Source organism: Leopardus geoffroyi, chromosome A1 (assembly GCF_018350155.1).
Source record: "Leopardus geoffroyi isolate Oge1 chromosome A1, O.geoffroyi_Oge1_pat1.0, whole genome shotgun sequence".
In the NCBI taxonomy this organism is placed as follows: domain Eukaryota; kingdom Metazoa; phylum Chordata; class Mammalia; order Carnivora; family Felidae; genus Leopardus; species Leopardus geoffroyi.
The window spans coordinates 90,391,067-90,414,734 of record NC_059326.1 but is presented as its reverse complement, the minus strand read 5'-3'; the positions used below and the strand labels follow the sequence as shown (position 1 = coordinate 90,414,734).

Sequence of the window (23,668 nt, the reverse complement as noted above, 5' to 3'; positions counted from 1 at the left end):
AGCTCCTGAGCTCAACCCCTGTGTCAGTCTCCTTGATGACAGCGTAGAGCCTGCTTGGGATTCTCTGTCTGTCTGTCTGTCTCTCTCTCTCTCAAGATAAATAAATAAACATTAAAACAAACAAACATTCAATGCTTGTGTTTCTACACACCCTGCCATTCCCTAATCCTGCTCTTAAATCAACTGCAAAAATTGGTTTCCCAACTGGCCTCATAGTCTTTCAGATCTCCCTGGAATCATACTAAATCTAAAATCCAGATCTAAAACCTAAACCATCTCCCTGCACACTCCTTTTTTGAAAAAAATTTTTAGTGTTTATTTATTTTTGAGAGAGAGACAGAGCACAAATTATAATTTATATTATAAAATTCTCTTACATAGATTTGGGGGGTGAAGAATTGGAGAATATTAAGTTTAGGCAAACACCAAACTCTGACCCTTCTCTTCTCCTTAAAAGTGGCAAGAGAAAATAATGCTGGTTCTTGAGATAGGTGATACATCTACTGATTCCAATTTTTTTCCATCCTAAGATTCAGCCTTTGGGTATCCAAACAAATGGAAGTCAGAGACCAGGACCCAAAAAGGTCTAGAAAAGCCATTGGCCATTTCCATTTCTTCAACATATTAAAGTGGGTTATAAAAATTGTGGTGTGTCTGAAATCTTTCCATTGCACTATCCTTTTCTCTCAATCCTGCCGTCAGTCTCTGTGCCTTTATGTTTAATCTTATTTAAGGAAACATCACAAACTGAAAGTGGAAATAACCTTGGATTATAGTATTCTGGACTGTGTGTTGGGTAAGGAGGCGGCCGCAGGCTGCTGCGCCCAGAGAGATGACTCTGCAGGAACGGTGGTGCCTGGTTACCCAGAGCTGTGCAGTCAACTTCAGGCCGGGCCAAAGAAGCCGGTGAGGGGTTCCATCTGATCCCCGCACATGCTGCCTCTGGGAACTGGCCCTTCCCAAAGGCTCAGCCGATCTCCCACTCCTTCTGCCGGCTGTCATTTGCCCCCTAAGCAAAGTGAACGGGATGCCCATCCTGGGTTCTAGGTCCAGGCACCGGCGGGGAAGAAGCCAAAGATATGGGAATGAAACATCGGGCAACTGGCCCACTAAGGCACCAGGACAACCGGGCGCGGGAACGCGTGCCAGACCGGCCCCGCCCCAGGGTGCGCGCGCCCGAGGTTCCCTATTCCGCTGCTGTTCCTCCCCCTTCTCTCCTACCCAACCAACAGCCACTTCCTGCCTCACTCCTAGCCAATCCCCACACTCCACGAAGAATAGCCCTAGGGGGCGTATGGGAAGGTGCCTAGAGCGATGGCCTCACCGACCAACCGAACCCTGGAGCTTGCACGGGGGGGCGGGACTTGGTGCCGTCCGTAGCTACTCAGGAGCGAGGGGCGGGCGCAGGGCCGGGCTTTGCGCGGTGGGGCTCGCTCGCGCGGCAGCAGCGGTAGCCGAGGCCTCTTGGTTCTGCGGCACGTGACGGTCGGGCAGTCTCTGCCGCTGTCTCCACTGCAGCGCGGGGCCAGGTGTGCGGGCGGGTGGAGGCGCGGGCGCCGCCGGCGGTCCCCGTAAAACTCGAGGTGAGACAGGAGGCCTGCGCGTGTCCTCCGGCCTATGAGGACCCCGGGGGGCCCGGGTGCGCGGTGCGGCGCCGAAGGGCCGGGCGTGGCCGGGGCCGAGGGGGTCGGGCTGGGTTTCTAGGGCCCAGGCCTCGGCAGACGCGCTAGTTGTGAGGGACGAGGCCCTAACCGGGGCCGCTTGGTTTGGGGAGCCAGGCCGAGGCCGCGCTGCCGGGGTCGGGAGGCGTGGCAGGTGGCCTGAAGCCTCCCTTGACCTCTGGGTAGCCAACTTCTTCTTATGGCTTTGCTTCTAGGGCTTTCTAAGGCCTTTCCTGGCTACCTGGGAAACCGCGGGGTGGGTTGGAATAGCCGGTAAAGGTCTGGGGTGGGATCAGGCCTAGTCGGTACTCCTAGCAGTGGGAAAATGTAGTACCAGAACGAGAGAGAATGTTTAGGATTAGCATTACAGGTTCAATACTGGAAAATAAAGCCGCAAAGCGAAGACTGAACCCTAGCACCCCGAAGACTATGGAGAATGTGCTAGAACACGCCGTGGTTGAAGAACTTCAGTCTTACCATACACACCTATTTGGGGGTGGGGAGTAATCCAGTCGGAAATTCACCGGACATTAAAAGCAGGAAAGCCCCTGCTATTAATTAGGGTAGGTCGTATTATAGTGGAGGAAACTGAGACCCAGAAGTATGAAATGACTGGCCCAAGGTCATGCCATTAATTTTATGATCACGTTTGGGATTATAGTTGAGGGCAGGGCAGTTTTGGTGTAGTGCTTAAGGTTAAGGCCCTGGTTCAAGTCTTTTATGGACCATTTGCTGCTGTGTGAACTTGGGCAATTTACTTACCCTTTGTGCCCCAGTTCTCCCCAAATAATGGGCATAATAGTACCTGATGGAGTTGTTAGAGTTAAATTGAGATGTGTGTAAAATAAGACAGAGAAGACACATTGATAACCCTATATTAACTGCCAGATAAATAATGATTGCAATAAATTATTATAGTCGGAATGCTGTTGGTCCACTACACTGACATCCTGCTGTTTGAATTGGTTAAGTCCTGTTTCCCAGTACCTGAAGTTACATTTTTAGCAAGGGGGTGGGGGTGGGGGGGGAGAACTGGATCTAGAGAGTTAACTGCAGGGTATGGCACAAGTGAATGGTGGTTGAGGGAAGTTAAACTAAGGACTAAGGTGAGCCAAGGTTAAGTCTCTTTACCTCTAATTTAGGAAATGGAACATTTTAATTTTTTAATGAGTAGAGTTTTTTGGGTTTTGTTGCTGGTTGTTTTTAAGGGAAGAATTGTATTGATTTTTGAAATCATTCTGTATCTTAGCTCTTCAGCATTAAAAAAAATTTTTTTGAGGGTCTTGAATAGAATCACTGCCATGTTGTACACTTGCTGTAATTGTACTTAGAGTGGACTTGGAACAGAGGTAAAGCACTGTGTGGGAGTTCTCCTTTGCACCAGCCAGGGTACATAAGCCAACAAGCCTAGTGACTGGATCATGAGAAGCCCAGAGTGAACTGTGTGTTGGAGTGAATGTGCCCCCACAACAACAGATTTTCTGACCTATCTGAAAATGGGTGTTCTCATCTGTCTCCACCTAACTTATCTTAACAGGACAGACAGTTCAACTAACAGGTTATCTTCCAAGAACCATGAGAGGTAAACGTCTGGGCAGAGGCTGTTGCTGCCGTTTTGGCAATCATGCTGTTGCATCCTTTAATTAGAGTTCACTTTGCCCTGCTAGATAGCCTAAGGGACAAAGTGACAGTTGGAAGCAGAATGCAGAGTCTTGAATTCGAGGCCCATCATGGTAACTAGCTTAGGTAACTAGCTTGGTTTCCACATCTTTAAAATGGAAATGGGAACTCTCCTGGATGCCACACCCCCAATTAGGGGGCTACGGGGAGGGACAAATGAGATGGGGAACCAGGAACTACTTTGAATAGTGTGCAAATTCAGCTCATAATGACTCTGAAGCAAAGTAAAAGTGCACTGAATGTAGTTGTAACCTGTATAGCTTACTGTAGGACTTTGTCAGGAAAGTGCTGGTTGGATGCTTTTTTAACTGCAACAGATGTACTTTTAAATTAAGCTTAACTGTGTGCTGTGAAAACTATTTGGAGAATTTTTTTTTAAAGAATTTAGAGAATCTTCAATGTGTTTTGAGTATTCACATGTTAAACATACTTGGTTTATAGCAAAAGAAAGTGCTATGGAAAAATGGATTATAATGTTCCTGTCAATGAAAAACAAAATTTAAAACTGTAAACAAGGTATTCTCTATATATTTTTAAATGAATGAGATATATATATTTTTTTAATTTTTTTAACGTTTATTTATTTTTGAGAGAGAGAGCGTGGAGCACACAAGCGGGGGAGGGGCAGAGAGAGAGGGAGACACAGAATCCCAAGCGGGCTCCAGGCTCTGAGCTCTCAGCACAGAGCCTGATGCGGGGCTTGAACTCATGAACCGTGAGATGACCTGAGCTGAAGTCAGACGCTTAACCAACTGAGCCACCTACACGCCCCTGAATGAGATATATTTTTAAATAAAGACCACATTTTATGTGGTCCCCTGCCCCACCTTAGTGCTTTTGCTTTTTGACTGGATGCATGTGTAATACAATCAGAAGGTATAAAAAGTACTAGTAAAATTGTTCATCTGTGCCTGCCTGGAATCGAGTTCCTTTTAACTGGTTCCTTTCCAATCTAAGATTTAAAATTTCTCATTTGCCTTAAAACTCGGAGTTTTAGAACCATTGAAACTTAAATGATCTCACTGGGCAATACCTAGTACTAGTAGAAATCACTGCTGATGTCATGCGTACGTACTGTAAACCAGGCACTGTCACAAGCACTTTCTACGTGCATTTTGTTCATACAATGATCCTGAGAAGTATATGGTGGTGGTGCTCTCGTTTAAGAGGTGAAGAAACTGGGGCCCTGAGGTTAGTAGTTGACTTCGTGTGCCAAGTTATTGGGTAGTCGAGGAGGGATTGTGACTTCTGAGTTCCCGCTCATAAACATTACTGTATATCTAACTGTGACTTAGGACAGTTTATGTAACTTCTCTTAGCTTTATTTTTCTCACGTGTCAACTGAGGGTGATTGAACCTCCTGGGGTTCTTGTGAGGATTAAATTAGATAACCAAAGATACCTAAGACCTATAAGACTTAAATTTTGAAAAGGGTGTATTAATAGATGAGTGGATAACCTACATGAAAGAAAGACTGCCTCCTTTCTTATTATACACTGCCTTTTTAAATTAAGAAAAATATTTTTGAGAGAGAGAGTGAGAGAGAGCACGAGCAGGGGAGGGGCAGAGAGAGAGGGAGACACAGAATTTGAAGCAGGCTCCAGGCTCTGAGCTGTCAGGACAGAGCCCAACGTGGGGCTCAGACTCCTGAACCATGAGATCACGATCTGAGCTGAAGTCAGAAGTTTGACTGAGCCACCCAGGCGCCCCTATATGCTGCCTTTTTAAAAATCACTTTTTTTTCCCCCCTAAACAACCAAGAATATTAGCCAGGTCATTTCTTCTGCTCATCTTTCTAATTTCTCATGGATTAAAGGAATTAGTTGAAATATCTTCTTTTAAAAGATGAGTCCACAGGGGTGCCTGGGTGGCTCAGTAGGTTAAAAGATGAGTCCCACAAAGAAAAGCCTAGGACCAAGTGGCTTTACTGGTTAGTTCTACCAAATACTTAAGGAAGAATTGACACCAGTCATCCATAAACTCTTCCAAAAATAGAAGAGAGAACACTTCCCACTCATTCTGTGAGGCCAAACTACCCTAATACCAGCACCAACTGTCAGCACCAGCCTGACGTGGGGCTCTATATCTGTAGATCTATAGACACTGATCCGAAATCCAAGAGTCAGATGTGTAACCTACTGAGCCACCCCAGAGCCCCAGTAGACCTCATCTTTTGTGAAAATAGATGCAAAAATCCTCAAAATGGTAGCAAATGGAATCCAGCAATGTTAAAAGGACACTACCCAATAACCAACTGGGATTTATTCCAGGAATGCAAGGTTGGTTCAACATACAGTAATGAATGTAACACACTGCATTAATGAAGGACAAAAACTGCATCTCCGTAAACACAGAAAAAGCATTAGACAAAATGCAGCTCCCTTTCATGATAAAGATACTCAACAAACTGAGAATACAAAGAACTTCCTCAACTTGAATGAAGAGACAAATAATCCCTTCCCGGGGATTTCTTCTGTTCTTCTTTTAATTTCTCATGGATTACAGGAATTAAGGTTGACATTCCCTAACTTTTGAGAAACAGATTCCCACAAATAAAAGCCTGGAACCAAGTGTCTTTATTGGTGAATTCTGTCAGAAACTTAGGAAAGAATTAACTTCACAAACTCTTCTGGAAAATAGGAGAGAATACTTCCTAACCCATTTAGTAAGGCCAGTATTCCTTAATACTAAAACCAGACAAAAACTTCACAAGAAAAGAAAACCATGTATGTGTGTGTATATGCATATATATATTTTGTATGTATATATATATTTTAACATAAGTTCTATGCCCAACATAGGGCTTAAATTTATGAACCTGAGGTCAAGAGTCACATGCTCTACCAACTCAGCTAGGTGCCCCAGACTAATACTCTCTTTCCTAGGGAAAAAATAGACTTAAAAAGATAAAATATAAAAATGTAAATTTAATTAATTAAAAAATAATGTTAAGTCTCCATTTGTTTTAAAGATTTTTTTTCTAAATAGGTCTTTATTGAGGATAAAATTTCGTGTATTACAGGGTAGAAATTAAAAAAAAAATCTTTTTATGTAAGTTTGTTTTTGAGAGAGAGAGAACACAAGGTGGGGAGGGACAGAGAGCGAGGGAGACACAGAATCCGAAGCAGGCTCCAGGCTCTGAGTTGGCAGCACAGAGCCCGACTTGGGGCTCAAACCCATGAACCACGAGATCATGACCTGAGCTGAAGTCAGATGCTCAACTGACTGAGCCACCCATGAATCCCGAAATTTAATATTCCATTAGTGTTTACCCATTCCTAAAGTTGATCCAAGTGGTTGTCCGGATTTGCTAAAATTCAGTGTAGCATGTGTCTGTTTCTGTTAAATAGGATATTTTGTGCTCAATTGAAGTTGCATGTACATTGTTGTGTATAGTTTGTTTTTTTTTCCACAATGTGTGCTGGGAACAGAATTATAATTAACCAAAAATCAATTAACTTTTAGAGAATTCATGAAGAGAAGTGATTGATGACAGGGCAGGAAAAAAAATCACAGAGAAACATGGACATTTATATATACCAATGCTAAAATTGTATAGACACCATTGCAAGAGTTAAAGAAGAAATCCTACAGTGTACTTGGTGGAAAGCAGGTTTTTCTTGCTATGCAAAATTATTCAGCTTTGCTGAAAAACATTGGAGGAGTAAGCAAACATATTAGACCTATTGGTCTAGTATGAGAATTGAAGGTATATTCACTCTGGTTGTACTAACTGTGTATCAAAGAACAAGCTATTTGCATATACCTATAAAGTATTGGATTCTGATAGACTTTGTATTATCTTTTTCTGTTTTCACAGCAAGCCTTTCAGCCAGTAGTACTATTACCCACATCTATAAAATAGGGAAAGAAGACTCCTGGAAGTTCAGTCAGCTGCAAGGCCACAGAGAGGAGCAGGAGAGTCTGGAGCCCAGGTTTCTCCAACTTGACAGGTTATACCACCACATACACTATATTGCCTTGGATGTCAGGAATTAATTTTCTGATTCGTCAGTTTAAAAATAGGGAATTTCCATCTCTAGAATTCAAGATGTGTTCACTCTTAAAAGTTAAAAAGAATGGATTGAAGTATTAAAAGTGAGTAGATTAAATGCTTTTAAAAGACTCCTGTCCCTGAGATTTTGAGAGCCGAGCTGTCAGCCCAGAGCCCGACACGGGGCTCAAACTCACGAACAGTGAGATCATGACCTCTGAGCCAAAGTCAGACGCTTAACTGAGCCTTCCAGGCTCCCCTGGCATTGTTTTTTTTTTTTTTTTTTTTTTTTTAAATTTTTTTTTTCAACGTTTATTTATTTTTGGGACAGAGAGAGACAGAGCATGAACGGGGGAGGGGCAGAGAGAGAGAGAGACACAGAATTGGAAACAGGCTCCAGGCTCTGAGCCATCAGCCCAGAGCCCGACGCGGGGCTCGAACTCACGGACCGCGAGATCGTGACCTGGCTGAAGTCAGACGCTTAACCGACTGCGCCACCCAGGCGCCCCCCCCTGGCATTGTTTTTTATGGAAAGAAAATACTAGCATGAGTCTTAAGCAGTGCTAAGAAGCTGTGTGCCTGCTTTGCAAGTTAGATAAATAAAAGTCTGTAATATTACGAGTTTATTTTGATATTGACCCCAAAACCCCCCAAAATTGATTAGTAGAACTAATACTACAGTATACTCACACACTCTGAAAACACACGCAAGTATATATGACATTAAGGTCACTTTAAATCTATAAAAAATTTTTATGTTTCTGGATTAAAAAATTTTTTTTAATCTTTATTTTTGAGAGATAGAGTATGAGCAGGGGAGAGGCAGAGATAGAGAGGGAGACACAGAATCAGAAGCAGGCTCCAGGCTCCAAGCTGTCAGCACAGAGCCTGATGCAGGGCTCAAACCCACAAACCGTGAGATCATGACCCGAAGTCGGCCGCTTAACCGACTGAGCCACCCAGGCGCCCCTCTTCTGGATTTGTTTTTAATTCCCTGGCTCCTTATGTTTCCAGACTTTATGGACAACCATATTATGTAGATTGAGTTCCTGAGGGTTAGAGACTACTGACTTCTTTTCATACTTGATATATAGTTAGCACTCACGGAGTTTAATGTCAGCAATAAATATTGCTTTAGGGTCTGACACAAGCCAGGTTTTCTAATGTGTATCAGATGTATTTTTTCCTTTAACCCCTTTGTAATACAGAATTCCCAGTCTAAGCCTGTGGCTGCCAGAAAACAGCCTTTTTTTTTACGTTTATTTATTTTTGAGAGCTAGAGACAGTGTGAGTGGGGGAGAGGCAGACAGAGTTGGAGACACAGAATCCAAAGCAGATTCCTGGCCCTTAGATGTCAGTACAGAGCCCGATGTGGGGCTTGAACTCATGACCTACAAGATCATAACCTGAGCTGAAGTCAGACGCTTAACTGACTGAGCCACCCAAGTGCCCCCAGAAAACAATCTTTGAACTTTGCCACCCAGCTTTTGTTATAAGCCCAATTGACTAATTATTTGAAGGATCCGCAGTTTGTTGATTTCTCTAGAACTTAGATGTTGTAGGTTTTACTTTTAGATCAAGCTTTGGTCTTGGTGTTGGCCCCATAGTATTGGTTTTATTGACTTGGTCTTTGCTTTCATTATCCTATGGCAGAGCCACACAAAACTCATATTTGTATGTAACCTAAAGGTATTTTTGAGACAGTTGTCCACTTCAGTAGACTCATAGATGTTAAAAGATTTTCATATTTGTGCTTTGGTTTTTTAATTGCTGGCTGTCCTGGAGGTCCATGCCTGTAGTGATTGTAGTTTGACCAAGATAGGAATTTAAGTGGACCCACTGTGAGGCTTCATGTAGCACTGAGTAACCTAGTTATGGGTTATACATTCATCCAGCATTTGCATCCTGGCTCAGAGGGGCTTTGCTGTAGAGTTTAAGGTAAGGCCTTGGAATGATAAAAATTATGAGAGAGAGGGAGAGAAGGTGGTCCCTGAAAGAAAACCGGAAAATGAAGTGCTCTAAGAATATAATGGCTTAAAGTATGGGTCGGGAGGAATTTGCTGTTACGGCATGTGGGAATGTGAGAAGTCTTGCCCTCGAGCTAATGTATGTTAACATGAATTGTGAAGTAGAAGAGAATTTTAGGAAACATGGTCAATGTTTCTTTACTAGAGAAAAATGTTTCTCGGTTTAAAGGTAAATTCTTAATTCACTTTTACTGCCGAGCCTTCCAAATACAGGGTCCACTTGCTCTGTGACTTTGGGGAAGTTGAGGAGAGGTGTGCTGTCTATTCTCTAAAAGTGTTATTGCTTTGCTCCTGAGCTGCTTGTTAGGTATTTCATATGGATAATCTTAGAAACAGAAAAACAAAGTGGTAATAGAAGTGTGCACTCTGCTTAGGATTCTGTCAGCGTAAAGACAAATGAAGACCTAAAAAGAGAGAAAACACCCCTGAAGTCCTCTTCTGAAATCCTCTTGGATGTTAAACTATGTGAAAAATCACTTCATGTCTTTAAGACGAAAGCATTTGTAGAATTACCAGGAAGGGCGCACTGCACTGGGAGGTAGGAACCTTGACTTCTGATCTGATTCTGCCAATAACTGATTTGTGGCAACTCAATGTCTGGCCCTCAGTTTCTTCTCAAAAAGAGGAGTTAGACTAGATTCCTGTAGTACATTTCAGCCTTAGGAGGGAGATCAACCATTTGAGGCATAATAGTAGAACATCCTTTTATATATGTGTATGTGTATATATATGTGGTTGTGTATGTATGTGTGTATACATACGTGTTTATATATATACACGTATGTATACACATATATATACAAACTAATTTTTAGAACAACTTTAGATTTACAGAAAAATAATGAAAATAGTACAGAGAATTCCCAGATGACGCATACCCAGTTTTTTCTACTGTTAATAGAGTATATTTACTATAATTTACAATTAACAACCCGATATTAATACATAAATATTAACTAAAGTTCATCATTAATTCAGATTTCCTTTGTTTTTACCCACTGTCCTTTTTCTGTTCCAGGATACATTACATTTACTCATGTTTCCTTAGGCTTTCCTTGGCTGTGATACTTCTTCAGACTTTCCTTATTTTTGATGACCCTGAGGTTTTTGAAGACTACCGTTAGGTTTTTTTGTAGAATGTCCTTCTATTGGGATTTTGTTTGTTGTTTTCCTCATGACTAGACTGCGGGGTATTTGGGAGGAAAACCTTTGAGGTTAAAGTCCTTTCTTTCATCATATTGTATCCAGTGTACATGCTACCAACCTGACCTATCACTGTTGATGTTGACTTTGATCACCTGGGTGAGGCAGTGTTTGCCACGTTTCTCCAGTGGAAAGTTCCTCTCTCTTTCCCCCTTCCCATACTATTCTCTTTAGGAGGACATCACTATGTGCAGCCCACACGTTAGGAGTGGGGAATTAGGCTCTCCTCCCCCATTTATTTATTTACCCATATATTTGTATCAGTATAGATCCATAAGCATCTATTTTATCCTTTGGGGTATTATCCAGTACCACTTATTTTTTGCTCATACTGTTCCAGCTTTGGCCATTGGGCACTCTTTCCTGTGTTCTTTTGACATACCCTCCCATCATTATGGGTATTTTAGTTTTGTTTTCTTTTTTGAACATTTTTTTTTTCTGGCACTGCAAGATGTCCTAGGTTTATCTTGTGTACTTCCTGCCCCAATCCTAGAGTTGGCCATTTCTCCAAGGGGTCCCCCTTTTTTTGGAAGTGGTTTTAAAAATCAAGATCTTGGTTGGCCCCTGGGTGGCTCAGTTGGTTAAATGTCTGACTCCTGATCTCAGTTCAGGTCTTGATCTCAGGGTCATGAGTTTAAGCCCTGCGTTGGGCTCCACACTGGACATGAAGCCTGCTTTAAGGGGCGCCTGGGTGGCTCAGTCGGTTAAGCGTCCGACTTCAGCCTGGGTCACGATCTTGCGGTCCGTGGGTTCGATCCCCGCGCTGGGCTCTGGGCTGATGGCTCAGAGCCTGGAGCCTGCTTCCGATTCTGTGTCTCCCTCTTTCTCTGCCCTTCCCCTGTTCATGCTCTGTCTCTCTCTGTCTCAAAAATAAATAAACATTAAAAAAAAAAATTAAAAAAAAAAAAAAAGATCTAGGGGCGCCTGGGTGGCTCAGTCGGTTAAGCGTCCGACTTCGGCTCAGGTCATGATCTCGCGGTTTGTGAGTTCGAGCCCTGCGTCGGGCTCTGTGCTGACAGCTTGGAGCCTGGAGCCTGCTTCGGATTCTGTGTCTCCTCTCTCTGCCCCTCCCCCACTTGTGCTATCTCTCTTATTCAAAAATAAATAAATGTAAAAACAAACAAAAAAACCCCCAAGATCTTGGTATTAGGTGTATTTTTTGTACCGGGGTATAGTTTCTTCTAGGTCCTCGCAAGTGTCACAGCAAGGAAGTGTGTGCATACTAATGGGTATATATGCACATATCTATAAATACTACTATGTGTAATCTTCTGTAAATTAAGCACAACATGAGTTTGTGCTGATGTCTCCGACTCTCTTCCATTACCATATAGAGTATTCTAGCTTTTTCTTATCTGTAAATTCCCACACCCAGCAATGAAAAGTGGCTCCCACCATCCACCACCCAAATACTCACTTGTTCAGTTCCAGTGTACACATATAGCAGTGTCAGAATTGTTAGCCAGTACACGCATAGGAAATAACTCACCAGCTAGAAAAATGTTTTCGTACAGTCAAGTTTACACACCCCACTTGTTTCTGAAGTTACATAGGTCGGCATTGTCTCCCTCCACCCCTTTCGATGAGGCTGTTTAATATATGCGTAACACAGATTGTCACATCTGCGTGCTATCCTTGGATCACTCGACCTCCTAAATGATTTTTTAAAAATTTTCATACTTTTGATTCACTCTGTGCTGTGAAGGTTCATGGGTTTTGACAAATGCATAGTGTTATGTATGCATAATTATAGCATCCTACAGAGTAGTCTCACTGTGTAAATTATCCCTGATGCTGACATGTTCAACCTGACTGCCTTCCCCAAACCTCTGGTAACCACTGATCTTTTTTTACTGTATCTGTAGTTTTGCTTTTTTCAGAATGTCATCTAATTGGAATCATACAGCCTGTCACCTTTTCAGACTGGCTTCTTTCACTTAGCAGTGTGCGTTTAAAATGCATCCATGTCTTTTTATGGCTTGATAACTCATTTCTTTGAATTGCTGAATAATGTTGCATTGCAGTTTGCTTATTACATAGAGTTATTGAAGGTTATTTTAGATTCTTCCAAGTTTGGGGTGGTTATGGATAAAGCTGCTAGAAATATTGGTGTGCAGGTTTTTGGGCACTTGTAAGCTTTCAGATCATTTGGGTAAGTACTTAGAAACATGATTGCCGAATATATGGTAAGACTATGTTTAGTTTTGTAAGAAATTGCCACACTGTCTTCCAGAGTGGGTATACGATTTTGCATTTTCACCAGCAATGAGTGAGAGCTCCTGTTGCTTCACATCCTTGCCATTTTTTTTTTTTTAATTTTTTTAACATTTATTTTTGAGACAGAGAGAGACAGAGCATGAATGAGGGAGGGTCAGAGAGAGGGAGACACAGAATCTGAAACAGGCTCCAGGCTCTGAGCTGTCAGCACAGAGCCCGACGCGGGGCTCGAACTCATGGACCGTGAAATCATGACCTGAGCCGAAGTCAGCCACTTAACCGACTGAGCCACCCAGGCGCCCCGCCATTTTTTTTTTTTTATCTCATCCATTCTCATAGGTGCATGGTGGTATCTTGTTTTAATTTGCAGTTACTGGCAAATTATATTGAGCATCTTTTCGTATGTTTGTTTTCCATCTGAATATTTCACTTGGTGAAGTATCTGTTCAGATTTCTTGCCCATTTTTTGACTGGCTGGTTTATTTTCTTATTGGTGAGTTTGAGTTCTTTAAGTCTCAGAGTTGAAGTTCTCGGAGAGAGCAAGAGCTTGACTGCGAGCCGAGGAGATGCAGAGAGAGAGAGGGAGACAGAATCCCAAGCAGGCTCTGTGCTGTCAGCAAGAGCCCCATGTGGGGCTGGAACCCATGAACCATGAGATCACCACCTGAGCTGAAATCAGGAGTCGGACGCTTAACCAACTGAGCTACCCAGGTGCCCCTTGACATTTTTAATTTTAGTAAAACCCAGCTTACCAATTTGTCTTTCATGTATTTTGCTTTTGATATTGTATGTAAAACCTCATTGTCCAACCCTAGATCACCTAAATTTTCTCCTGTTTTCTTCTAGAAAGCATAGTAGTGCCAACATCCTATGTAAATACCCAGGCAGTCAGTGCTACCTTTGGATTCCATTTGATATAAAGAGTGTGGGCAGAGGGACTGAAATAAGATGGGGGAATTTTTTGTCTTGGTAATGTTGGATTTTCATTAACAAAACAGAGAATTAAGATCACCTTCATATACATTGCTGAATTGTTTGTGAGTATGGACAAGTCTCTGACAGAACTTAGAACATTTAAGGAGGCTTAATAGTGATTGTGGGAACTAGAATGGATTTATTGGCCGTAGCATTTTCTCGGGAGTACTGGCAGATTACTGGTGTTAAGGCAGTATATGTAAAGCTGGCAGTGGGTGAGGCTCATGAGGGCACATAAGAGCTGTGAGCATTGTGGTTTGGCCATACCGATTCCTCATAGGCTTCGTGACCTTCTGGATGATGTGAAAGTGACCAATGAGTTCCCGCACACTTCTCTTACCTAAAAAACCAGGTTCTGCAACTCAGAGTGTAGAGGAGATGGCAGTGGGGGAGAAGTGCATTTTCTGAAGTTTGCTAGAGATTTTCTTTGTTGTTCCTGATGGGACAGGTAGCCTTCTGCTACCTGAAAACTGTTTTCCTTTCAGTGGGACCATTCTGCCTCCGTGACGCAGATGCCTTCTCTCCCCATGCTCCTTGGTCCACATCTGGGACTAGCTGTTCTGCAGTCGCTCCTTCCTCACTAACCCTACCTGAACCCCCTTGTTCCAGATCACTCCCTACTAGCTCTTCCTGCCTTAGTCTTCCTGTCTTCTGTTCATTATACTCTGTCAGTTTCAACTGCGTAGTAACACTTTGTCCAGTGTAATAGAAATACAGGATTTGAATTCTTTGAGTCTCATTTATTCTGGTAATAAGTAGGCTATTTTAATTTCATTAAGTTTTCATTCATAATGTGTGAAATAAAAGAGTAATACCTCACGAGAGGTTTTACATGAACGATATATATGAAAATGTTTTATATCCTGGAAAACGAAGCACAGATGGATTATTCATAAACCCTAAGCAGTGGTTCTTAAAGTGTGATTCCTGAACCAGCAGCCTCAGCATCGTCTGGAACTAGTTAGGTAAAATTCAGGTGTGGACTGAATCAGAAACTCGGGATGAACCCCAGCAATCTGTTTCACCCCTGGGTGATGCTGATGTCTGTTTAAGTTTGAGAAACACTGCTTTACATTATACTTAAAAACCTGAGGACAGCTGTTGTAGTCTGCTTGGGCTGCCATACAGAATACTAAGGGCAGGGCTTAAACAAAAGGGAATTATTTTCTCTCTGTTCTGGAGGCTGGAAGTCTCAAGATGAAGGTGGTTGTCAGGATTGGTTTCTCGTGAGGACTTTTCTTATTGGCTTGCAGAGAGCTGCCATCACTGTGTCCTCATGTGGACTTTCCTCTGTGCATGAACGCTTCTAGTGTCTCTTCCTCTTATGTGAATACCAATCCCACTGGACCAGGGCCCCTACCCTATGACCTCTTAAGTAACCTTAATTTTTGAAGGTCTTGTTTCTAAATACAGTCACATTGGACGTTGTTAGGGCTTCAACAGATTTGGGGCGGGGGGGGGGGTGGCCAGGGAACGCGGTTCAATCCATAGCAACAATATATCAACAAATTAAAAATTATTGAGGAATAAAAATCAGTCCTACCTTTTTGCACTTGATTTTAGCCAAAAGGCCGAGAAGCGATTCAGTCCTACCTTTTTTAAAGGTGAGTAGTTAGCCTACCAGACTGCCTCCCTAATTAGCTTTTTTCCTTGGAAAAGAGTGTTCCAGCACCAGTACTTACTTAGTCCTAAGTAATCCATTGGTTTTGTACTTTTTTAAGAGAGCATGCTAGAGTGTGAGGGGAGGGGAAGGGGCAGAGAGAGAGGAAGAGAGAATCTCAAGCAGGCTCCGAGCTGTCAGTGTGGGGGCTTGATCTCATGAAACCGTGAGATCATGACCTGAGCCAAAATCAAGAGTTGGAAGCTTAGGCAACTGAGCCACCGAGCACCCCTGTTTTGTACTTTTAATTACTACTAGTCTTAACCACATTTTGTTTACTTTTAAAAAGCTGTAGCCAGGGGCACCTGGGTGGCTCAGTCGATTGAGCGACCGACTTTGGCTCAGGTCATGATCTCGCAGTCTGTGAGTTCGAGCCCTGCATCGGGCTCTGTGCTGACAGCCTGGAGCCTGCTTCAGATTCTGTGTCTCCCTCTCTCTCTGCCCCTCCCCCACTCATGCTCTCTGTCAAAAATAAATAAACATTAAAAAAATTAAAAAAAAAAGCTGTAGCCATAAAGCTGTTGCTTTAGCTGTGTTCAGGGCTAATTTGGTTTTATAGCTTTTTGCTGGGGATCTAATCCCCATTTATAGCATTGTTTGTATGAGAGAGAACTTAGGAGTTGTATAAAATTGATTTAGATAAAAGGGTTGAATCAGCCTGTTTACTTTCACAGAATCCCCTTATAGTTGTAAATCAAAGCAGTACTGCTATACCATTGTATATTGTTTTGGTTGCATAAAATAGAGGTCTTTCCAGTGAATAAATGAGCGATTACTGGCATTTTTTAAGTATATAAGAGACTGTAGCAGAATGTTGATACTGAGTTTTTTCTAAAAACTAATCCAGTCCTAGGAAAGGTTATGGATGGTTTTATTAATACTTGTATTTTCTGCATTGTCTAGATGCTAAACATTTAAGAATCCAGTCTACTTTACCTTCTTTCATTTTGGGAACACAGTCCTAAGATGCGTAAATAAAAGAAATACCAGGAAATGACGCATGAAAATTTAGTTCTATGTGTTGAGTTACACTAAAGGATTACAGAGTTTGTAAGGAATTGGCGTTAAATTCAACATGAGAGTACATTGATTTATGTTTTTTCTAGGAACTTAACTGGTCAAAATGGCAGCCAGGGTTGTGTATTGGGGCCATTTGAAGTTTGTGAAGGAGCTCCTTCAGTTTGTTTGTTTTTTTCTTTCTTCCTTTCTTTTCTTTCTTTCTTTCTTTTTTTTTTTTTTTTTTTTTTTTTGGACTTTGCCTGAGAAATAAAAGTCTTTATTGTAAACAAGACACCAAAAATATTAAGCTCAGGTTTTTTCCTTGAGTTTTTTATTGTGGTTTAAAAACACATAAGATTTACTCTCTTTTTTAAAAAAATAATTTCTGTTGAAGATTTATAATCTTAACAATTATTAAGTGTACAGTTCTGTGGCATAAAGTATATTCACATTCTTGTGCAATTATCACCTCCTTCCATCTCTAGAACTCTTTTCATCTGGCACAATTAAAACCCTGTACTATATATTCTTAAATCATGCTGTGCATCCACGTGGCTCGGCTTTTATATCTTTAGATCTGTGGTCCTTAGAAAGAGGACCCACTACCAGCCATGACAGCCTGATATAATACATTTAAGTGTTTAAAAAATAAGAGATAAAAGTAGCTGGTCCTTGGCTTAGTATTTTTGTTGGTGAGCCTTAAAACACTAGTTAAAAGCTCTATCTAAACTTGATGATCTTGGAACAATATCTCTATTAACTTTTTAATGTGAGGCTGATTAGCTCTTCTGTTACCATGTCATTGTAAATTGTAAATTAATACGTGAAAGAGATTTTTGTCCATTGTCAAACTCTTTATAAATGCAAAAAGCTAGTTTGAAATTGCATTTGGACACCCTAGGTCGGTGGCCAACATGATATTATATATGGGAACAATCGTTTTGAGTTTCATTTTGAAATTTTCTTGAAATTGAATCTTTTAACTGACTGATTTTTAGGAAAATCCCTTGATCTCTCTGGCTCACTTTCTTTACCTGTAAAATGAAATAGTCACGGTTAAGTTGTTCTGGCTCTGATTTGAAAGTTTTAATTAAAAAAATTTTTTTTTTAGTGTTTATTCATTTTTGAGAGAACAAAGCGTGAGTGGGGGAGGGGCAGAGAGAGAGGGGGACAGAATCCAGAGCAGGCTCCAGGCCTGGAGCTGTCAGCACTGAGCCCAATGTGGGCTCGAACTCAAGGTGAGATCATGACTTGAGCGGAAGTCGGAGATTCAACTGACTGAGCCACCCAGATGCCCCTTGAATGCCTTAATTTTAAATAAGAGAGGGGTTAGTGGTCTTCACGAAATTTTTAGTTTTTTATTTTTTAATGTTTATTCATTTTTTGAGAGAGACAGAGCACGAGCAGGGGAGGGGCAGAGAGGGAGACACAGAATCCGAAGCAGGCTCCAGGCTCTGAGCTGTCAGCCCAGAGCCCAATGCAGGACTCCATCCTATGAACTGCGCGAGATCGTGACCTGAGCTGAAGTTGGACACATAACAGACTGAGCCATCCAGGTGCCCCTCTTTACAAAGATTTTAAAAGGAAGTGATACATTTAACTTACTTTATTTTTTTATATGTAGATCATGGAAGGGAAGTGGTTGCTTTGTATGTTACTGGTCCTTGGAACGACAATTGTTCATGCTCACGAAGGCCATGATGATGATATGATTGATATTGAGGACGACCTCGATGATGTTATTGAAGAGGTAGAAGACTCAAAATCAAAACCAGATACCAGTGCTCCTCCGTCTCCAAAGGTTTGAAGTGGTCTTTGAATCTATTTGTTTTACCTCTTGAGATAATCAAAGGATGAAGGTAAATTTGGACCTTTTTCCAAGGGGAAGTTAAGTTAAAAATAGTAGCCTTTTGTATATCTTGCCAGTGATAAATTTTTTATACATTGAATTGAGGGCCTGCTGTAAAAATTTGGGGTAATTAAAAGCAAATCCTACTAAGAAGGGAATAGTGCTGCAAATTTCAATTCTTGAGTCTCATTTTTATATTAAACATAGGTCACCTACAAAGCTCCGGTTCCAACAGGGGAAGTGTATTTTGCTGATTCCTTTGACAGAGGAACTCTGTCAGGGTAAGTGTCTCTTAGGGGAAACATCTTGGAGGCAAACCTCACATAAGTAAGATGTGATAATTGATTCCTTTTTGCATAGCATTTTATGTAGTGAAATGTCTATTTTATGTCCCCAGTGTTTGTGCTGTTTTAGGAAAATTTAGAACATGCCCAGTTAGAAAATTTTTTTAGAGCATGTGGGTCTAATTTCCATTTCTCTTTTTCCCTCGACCCTATGTATTCTTTGAATTGAAAAATTTTTTTTCTCTTAAGTCTCAAAAAAAGTGGAACTGTTTCCTGGGTTTGGTACTTTTTTTTACAGGTTTGTGAGTTGAATTCAATGTATTACTATTTGTGTGGCAGATTTAAAAGTTGAAGAGGGGCACCTGGGTGGCTCAGTCAGTTAAGTGTCTGTCTCTTGATTTTGGCTTAGGCCATGATTTCATGGTTCTTAAGATTGAGCCCCAAGTTGAGCAGCTCAGAGCCTGCTTGGGATTCTTTTTTTTTTTTTTTTTTTTTTCTTTTAATTTATTTATTTGTAAGTAAGTAATCTCTATACCCAACGTGGGGCTCAGACAGTTGTATGCTTTCTCCAACTGAGCCAGCTAGGATCCCCCCCTGCTTGGGATTCTGTCTCCCTCTCTCTCTGTCCTTCTAAGTTTGCACATGGGGCATGTGTTCTCTCTCTCCCTCTCTCTCTAAACAAATAAATAAACTTAAAAAATAAAAGTCAAAGAAAGTAGAGTGGTTAAATAGGCTACGAAGACCTGGGTAGATCTTGCTTTTGTTAGTATTTCCATTGATTCTTTTCACAGGCCAGCTGTCCTTTAAATCTTAATTTGGGGGTTTGTCTTCTTAATTATAGGTGGATTTTATCCAAAGCCAAGAAAGAGGACACTGATGATGAAATTGCCAAATATGATGGTGAGTTCCATTTGATGTAGATGTAAGAGCAAATTGAGGCTTCACATGTTGTTTCCATAGTATCTCTTAAGGCTAGTTTGAAAGGAATATGTGTACATTTTAAGATTTTTTCCTTGGGAGTTTTGCTGTCTGTGTGTTCATAGGATTAGACCTGTTGACTGTTTCATACCATAAAATGGAGAGGTAGTTTATCACCTGTGGTACTGTCAGTTGGAAGTGGAAGGTCTTTCTAGGCGTTGATGAAGTGAATATGCTACAGGTTTTTAAAAACCGTATCCTAATACCTGTTAAATGTGTGTATGTTTAATAGACCAGCTCTCATAGGTAAATGGAATATGGTAAAAATTTGCCAGCATGATAGACTTAAACAACTTGGAGTTTTGTCTGTTACCATTTAAGAGATCTTCAAAGGTATAATTAAGGAATACCTGGAGTTTTTTCTGATGTCTTGCAGGAAAGTGGGAGGTAGATGAAATGAAGGAAACAAAGCTTCCAGGTGATAAAGGACTTGTATTGATGTCTCGGGCCAAGCATCATGCCATCTCTGCGAAACTGAACAAGCCCTTCCTGTTTGATACCAAGCCTCTCATTGTTCAGTGAGTGAAACATTTGCTTGATAGAAACTTCCTAGATCTCAGAACATTATTACTGTATTTTAAAGAATTATGAGAATAATTGTATGTTCTAGTAGCTGGTTTGGGGTGTATTAAACATCCTATAATCCAGTATTTTTTTCCTGCTGAATAAATTCTTTGAAACAGATTATTTTTCCCCCAATATCAAATGAACTTCTGGGTTTTGTAAAAAGTGTTCAGTGGGAATCTGCATTAAGGTTTTGTTTTATTTTACTTATTTTTGGTGGGGGGTATCGAGTAGTCATTCAAAAACAAAAGAAGATGAGGCACTCAGTTGGTAGAGGGTGTGACTCTTAATCTCAGGGTGGTGAGTTCAAGCCCCATGCTGGGCATAGAGCTTACTTAAAAAAAAAAAAATCTTCAAAAGCAATAGAAGATGGAATTTTTCTTAAGGATAAACGTATGACCTGTGATAAAATATGTGACCAAGATTGGGGGAAAGGGGAAGTAAATTAAGAAATTTGATCTTTCAAAATGGCTTATGGTTTTCTGCTTTTCTCTTTGAAATTAGGTATGAGGTTAATTTCCAAAATGGAATAGAATGTGGTGGTGCCTATGTGAAACTGCTTTCCAAAACCCCAGAACTCAACCTGGTAGGTATTTCCTGTTTCCTTATGGGACCACCCACTGTTATCTTTTTTTTTTTTTTTTTTTAAACGTTTATCTTTGAGGGAGAGACAAAGCATGAGTGGGGAAAGGGCAGAGAGAGAGGGAGACACAGACTCTGAAGCAGGCTTCAGGCTCTGAGCTGTCAACACAGAGCCTGACATGGGGCTCGAATTCACAAACTGGTAGATCATGACCTGAGCTGAAGTCGGACACTCAACCAACTGAGCCACCCAGACGCCCACACAGTTATCTTTTAAGGATCTTAGAGAAAAGGAAAGTTTTGTTTACACTTGTGTAAATAAAGACCTCCTCCTGCTTTTGAAATATTTAGAGGATTGGGAATAATGACTTTGACACTTCTTTGCTTTTTATTTGAAATGTGAATTTCAAAGCCATTCTATCTTGTCCTGATTTCTGTTCTAGGTAATTTTTAGTTTTGGCAAACTTATTTGTTTTATGAAAGAAGCAGTAACTAGCTATAGGTATATGCCTTACTTTTTAAAAATAATTTATTTATTTTTTAAATTTACATCCAAGTTAGTTAGCATATAGTGCAACAGTGATTTCAGGAGTAGATTCCTTAATGCCCTTTACCCATTTAGCCCCCCCACCCCAAACCCTCCAGCAACCCTCTGTTTGTTCTCTATATTCAAGAGTCTCTTATGTTTTGTCACCCTCCCTGTTTTTATATTATTTTTGTTTCCCTTCCCTTATGTTCATCTGTTTTGTCTCTTAAAGTCCTCATATGAGTGAAGTCATATGATTTTTGTCTTCTTCTGACTAATTTCACTTAGCATAATACTGTCCAGTTCCAATCATGTAGTTGCAAATGGCAAGATTTCATTCTTTTTGATTGCCGAGTAATACTCCATTATATATATATACCACAACTTCTTTATCCATTCATCCGTCAGTGGACATTTGGGCTCTTTTCCAAACTTTAGCTGTTGTCGATAGTACTGCTATAAACATTGGGGTGCATGTGCCCCTTCAAAACAGCACACCTATATCCTTTGGATAAATACCTAGTTGTGCAATTGCTGGGTCGTAGAGTAGTTGTATTTTTAATTTTTTGTGGAACCTCCATACTGTTTTCCAGAGTGACTGCACCAGTTTGACTTTTTTTTTTTTAACTTTTTAAAAAATGCTTATTTTTAAGATAGAGACACACAGAGTGCAAGTAGGGGAGGGGTAGAGAGAGAGAGGGAGACACACAATCTGAAGCGCAGGCTCCAGGCTCCAAGCGGTCAGCACAGAGCCTGATGTGGGGCTCTAACTCACGAACTGTGAGATAATGACCTGAGCCAAAGTTGGACGCTTAACCAACTGAGCCACCCAGGTGCCCCTACTGTTTTGTTTTGTTTTTTAAAGCAGTTTCATATATTCTCATGTAAAGTTTCTTTTTCTTTGGTAGCTATATAAGCCTCATAAATGAATGTTTTTTCTTTAAGGTGCCAAAAACTTACTGGGATTTTATTAGAGGAAATATCACACTTTGAAAGTTTGCTTTTGAACACTTTGACTGAGTCACTTAAAATAATTCATTTTTGTTTCTGAAGGATCAGTTCCACGACAAGACCCCTTATACGATTATGTTTGGTCCAGATAAATGTGGAGAAGACTATAAATTGCACTTCATCTTCCGCCACAAAAACCCCAAAACGGGTGTATATGAAGAAAAGCACGCTAAGAGGCCAGATGCAGATCTAAAGACCTATTTTACTGATAAGAAAACACATCTTTATACATTAAGTAAGAATATGCATTAATTTGGGGGTGTGATAGCATTTATCATCTTTTTAATTTAAAGGTTGTACACCTGGAGGAGACCCAAGCCTGCAAGTAAGAGTTTCTGTTGACTTAATATCGTAGTGGTGTAAAGAACTTAATCTCTCATCGCTAAAAAAAAAAGGTTTCTCCTCCCGTAGGTTGAATTGAGAAGTGGGGTCTGAGACATTTTCAGAGTGATCTTTCGTGTTCCATAAAGAGCTTTGCTGATTCCCCTCGTTTTCTTGTCATTATTTTCTTGTTGATAACATGTTAAATGATAGGACACAGTAGAAATATATGTACTTTTTTTTTCAAATTATCTGTCAGTTGAACTTTGGATGCTCCAACACCTAGACAGTTGAATTTATTATTTTTTTTTATTTATTTTTTTTTTTTTAATTTTTTTTTTTTCACGTTTATTTATTTTTGGGACAGAGAGAGACAGAGCATGAACGGGGGAGGGGCAGAGAGAGAGGGAGACACAGAATCGGAAACAGGCTCCAGGCTCTGAGCCATCAGCCCAGAGCCCGATGCGGGGCTCGAACTCACGGACCGCGAGATCGTGACCTGGCTGAAGTCGGACGCTTAACCGACTGCGCCACCCAGGCGCCCCCTAGACAGTTGAATTTAATCGTTTGGACTGCATCTTTTGTTTTAATGAAGTTTTTCCTGATGGTTTGAGCGTAGATAGACATGCCTCTTTTCTTAAAGAATATAGTAACTTTTTTTATTTGTAACAAAAGTAATACATACTCAGTGTGGAATTCAAAAGCTGGAAATAAGCAAAACAAAAGATGTTTAAAATTATTTGAAATATCAACATTGTAACATATGTTTGGCTGTATGTGTATAAACACGTGTCATTTTTTTTATTAAAAATTGAAGGTGCTGTATTTCACTTGCTCTCTTAACTTCACAAAAGCAGCAGCAGCTCTCCGTGAGTACATACTACTGCTGACATTGCTGGTCTTGGTCATTACTGAGGACAGCGGAGTGGTTGCTGCTTGATTTCCATAGTATTCTGGATATGCTGCCTGGGAGACATTTAGGTGTAGGATCTGGGCTTTAGAGGAAGTCTCATTTGAGATACCTTTATGGATTTAAAATTCTACTGGGCTCCAAAAGTACAACCATAAATGGACATGTGGTTCAATGCATAAAATAAAAAACTTGTGTACTTTGAAATTTTAGTAACATAGATGGCG

At 40.8% G+C, this 23,668-nt stretch overlaps 2 protein-coding genes across 4 annotated transcripts in view; one reads left to right on the top strand and one right to left on the bottom strand.

The window, feature by feature from the left end:
- The first annotated feature begins 1,369 nt into the window (after positions 1 to 1,369).
- CANX (calnexin) overlaps positions 1,370 to 23,668 on the top strand; it is a 34,352-nt gene continuing 12,053 nt past the window's right edge. Inside the window, exons 1-9 of one of the 3 annotated variants that reach the window (XM_045484774.1) lie at positions 1,405 to 1,583; positions 7,162 to 7,294; positions 9,737 to 9,900; positions 18,041 to 18,217; positions 18,473 to 18,546; positions 19,391 to 19,449; positions 19,904 to 20,045; positions 20,596 to 20,677; positions 22,253 to 22,445. In XM_045484774.1, the coding sequence (XP_045340730.1) occupies positions 18,044 to 18,217; positions 18,473 to 18,546; positions 19,391 to 19,449; positions 19,904 to 20,045; positions 20,596 to 20,677; positions 22,253 to 22,445 (724 nt within the window). In that variant the 5' untranslated portion in view covers positions 1,405 to 1,583; positions 7,162 to 7,294; positions 9,737 to 9,900; positions 18,041 to 18,043. Of the gene's footprint in view, positions 1,584 to 7,161; positions 7,295 to 9,736; positions 9,901 to 18,040; positions 18,218 to 18,472; positions 18,547 to 19,390; positions 19,450 to 19,903; positions 20,046 to 20,595; positions 20,678 to 22,252; positions 22,446 to 23,668 lie in introns of all 3 variants that reach the window. The other 2 variants (XM_045484769.1, XM_045484758.1) reach the window with 2 other exon arrangements.
- On the bottom strand, positions 1,381 to 3,287 carry LOC123578276 (atherin-like). Its single transcript, XM_045441258.1, has 2 exons — positions 3,218 to 3,287; positions 1,381 to 1,790 (listed from the first exon to the last, which is right to left on the bottom strand). The coding sequence occupies exons 1-2, from the start codon at positions 3,285 to 3,287 to the stop codon at positions 1,381 to 1,383; spliced, it is 480 nt and encodes a 159-aa protein (XP_045297214.1).

Bases quoted from the DNA above. Each gene is read 5' to 3' on its own strand.
- LOC123578276 (XM_045441258.1), bottom strand. From the start codon at position 3,287: ATGATTGCCAAAACGGCAGCAACAGCCTCTGCCCAGACGTTTACCTCT. The intron at 1,791-3,217 runs GTTAGTTGAACT...CGACCCCGGCAG, and splicing joins TGGTTCTTGGAAGATAACCT to CGCGGCCTCGGCCTGGCTCC.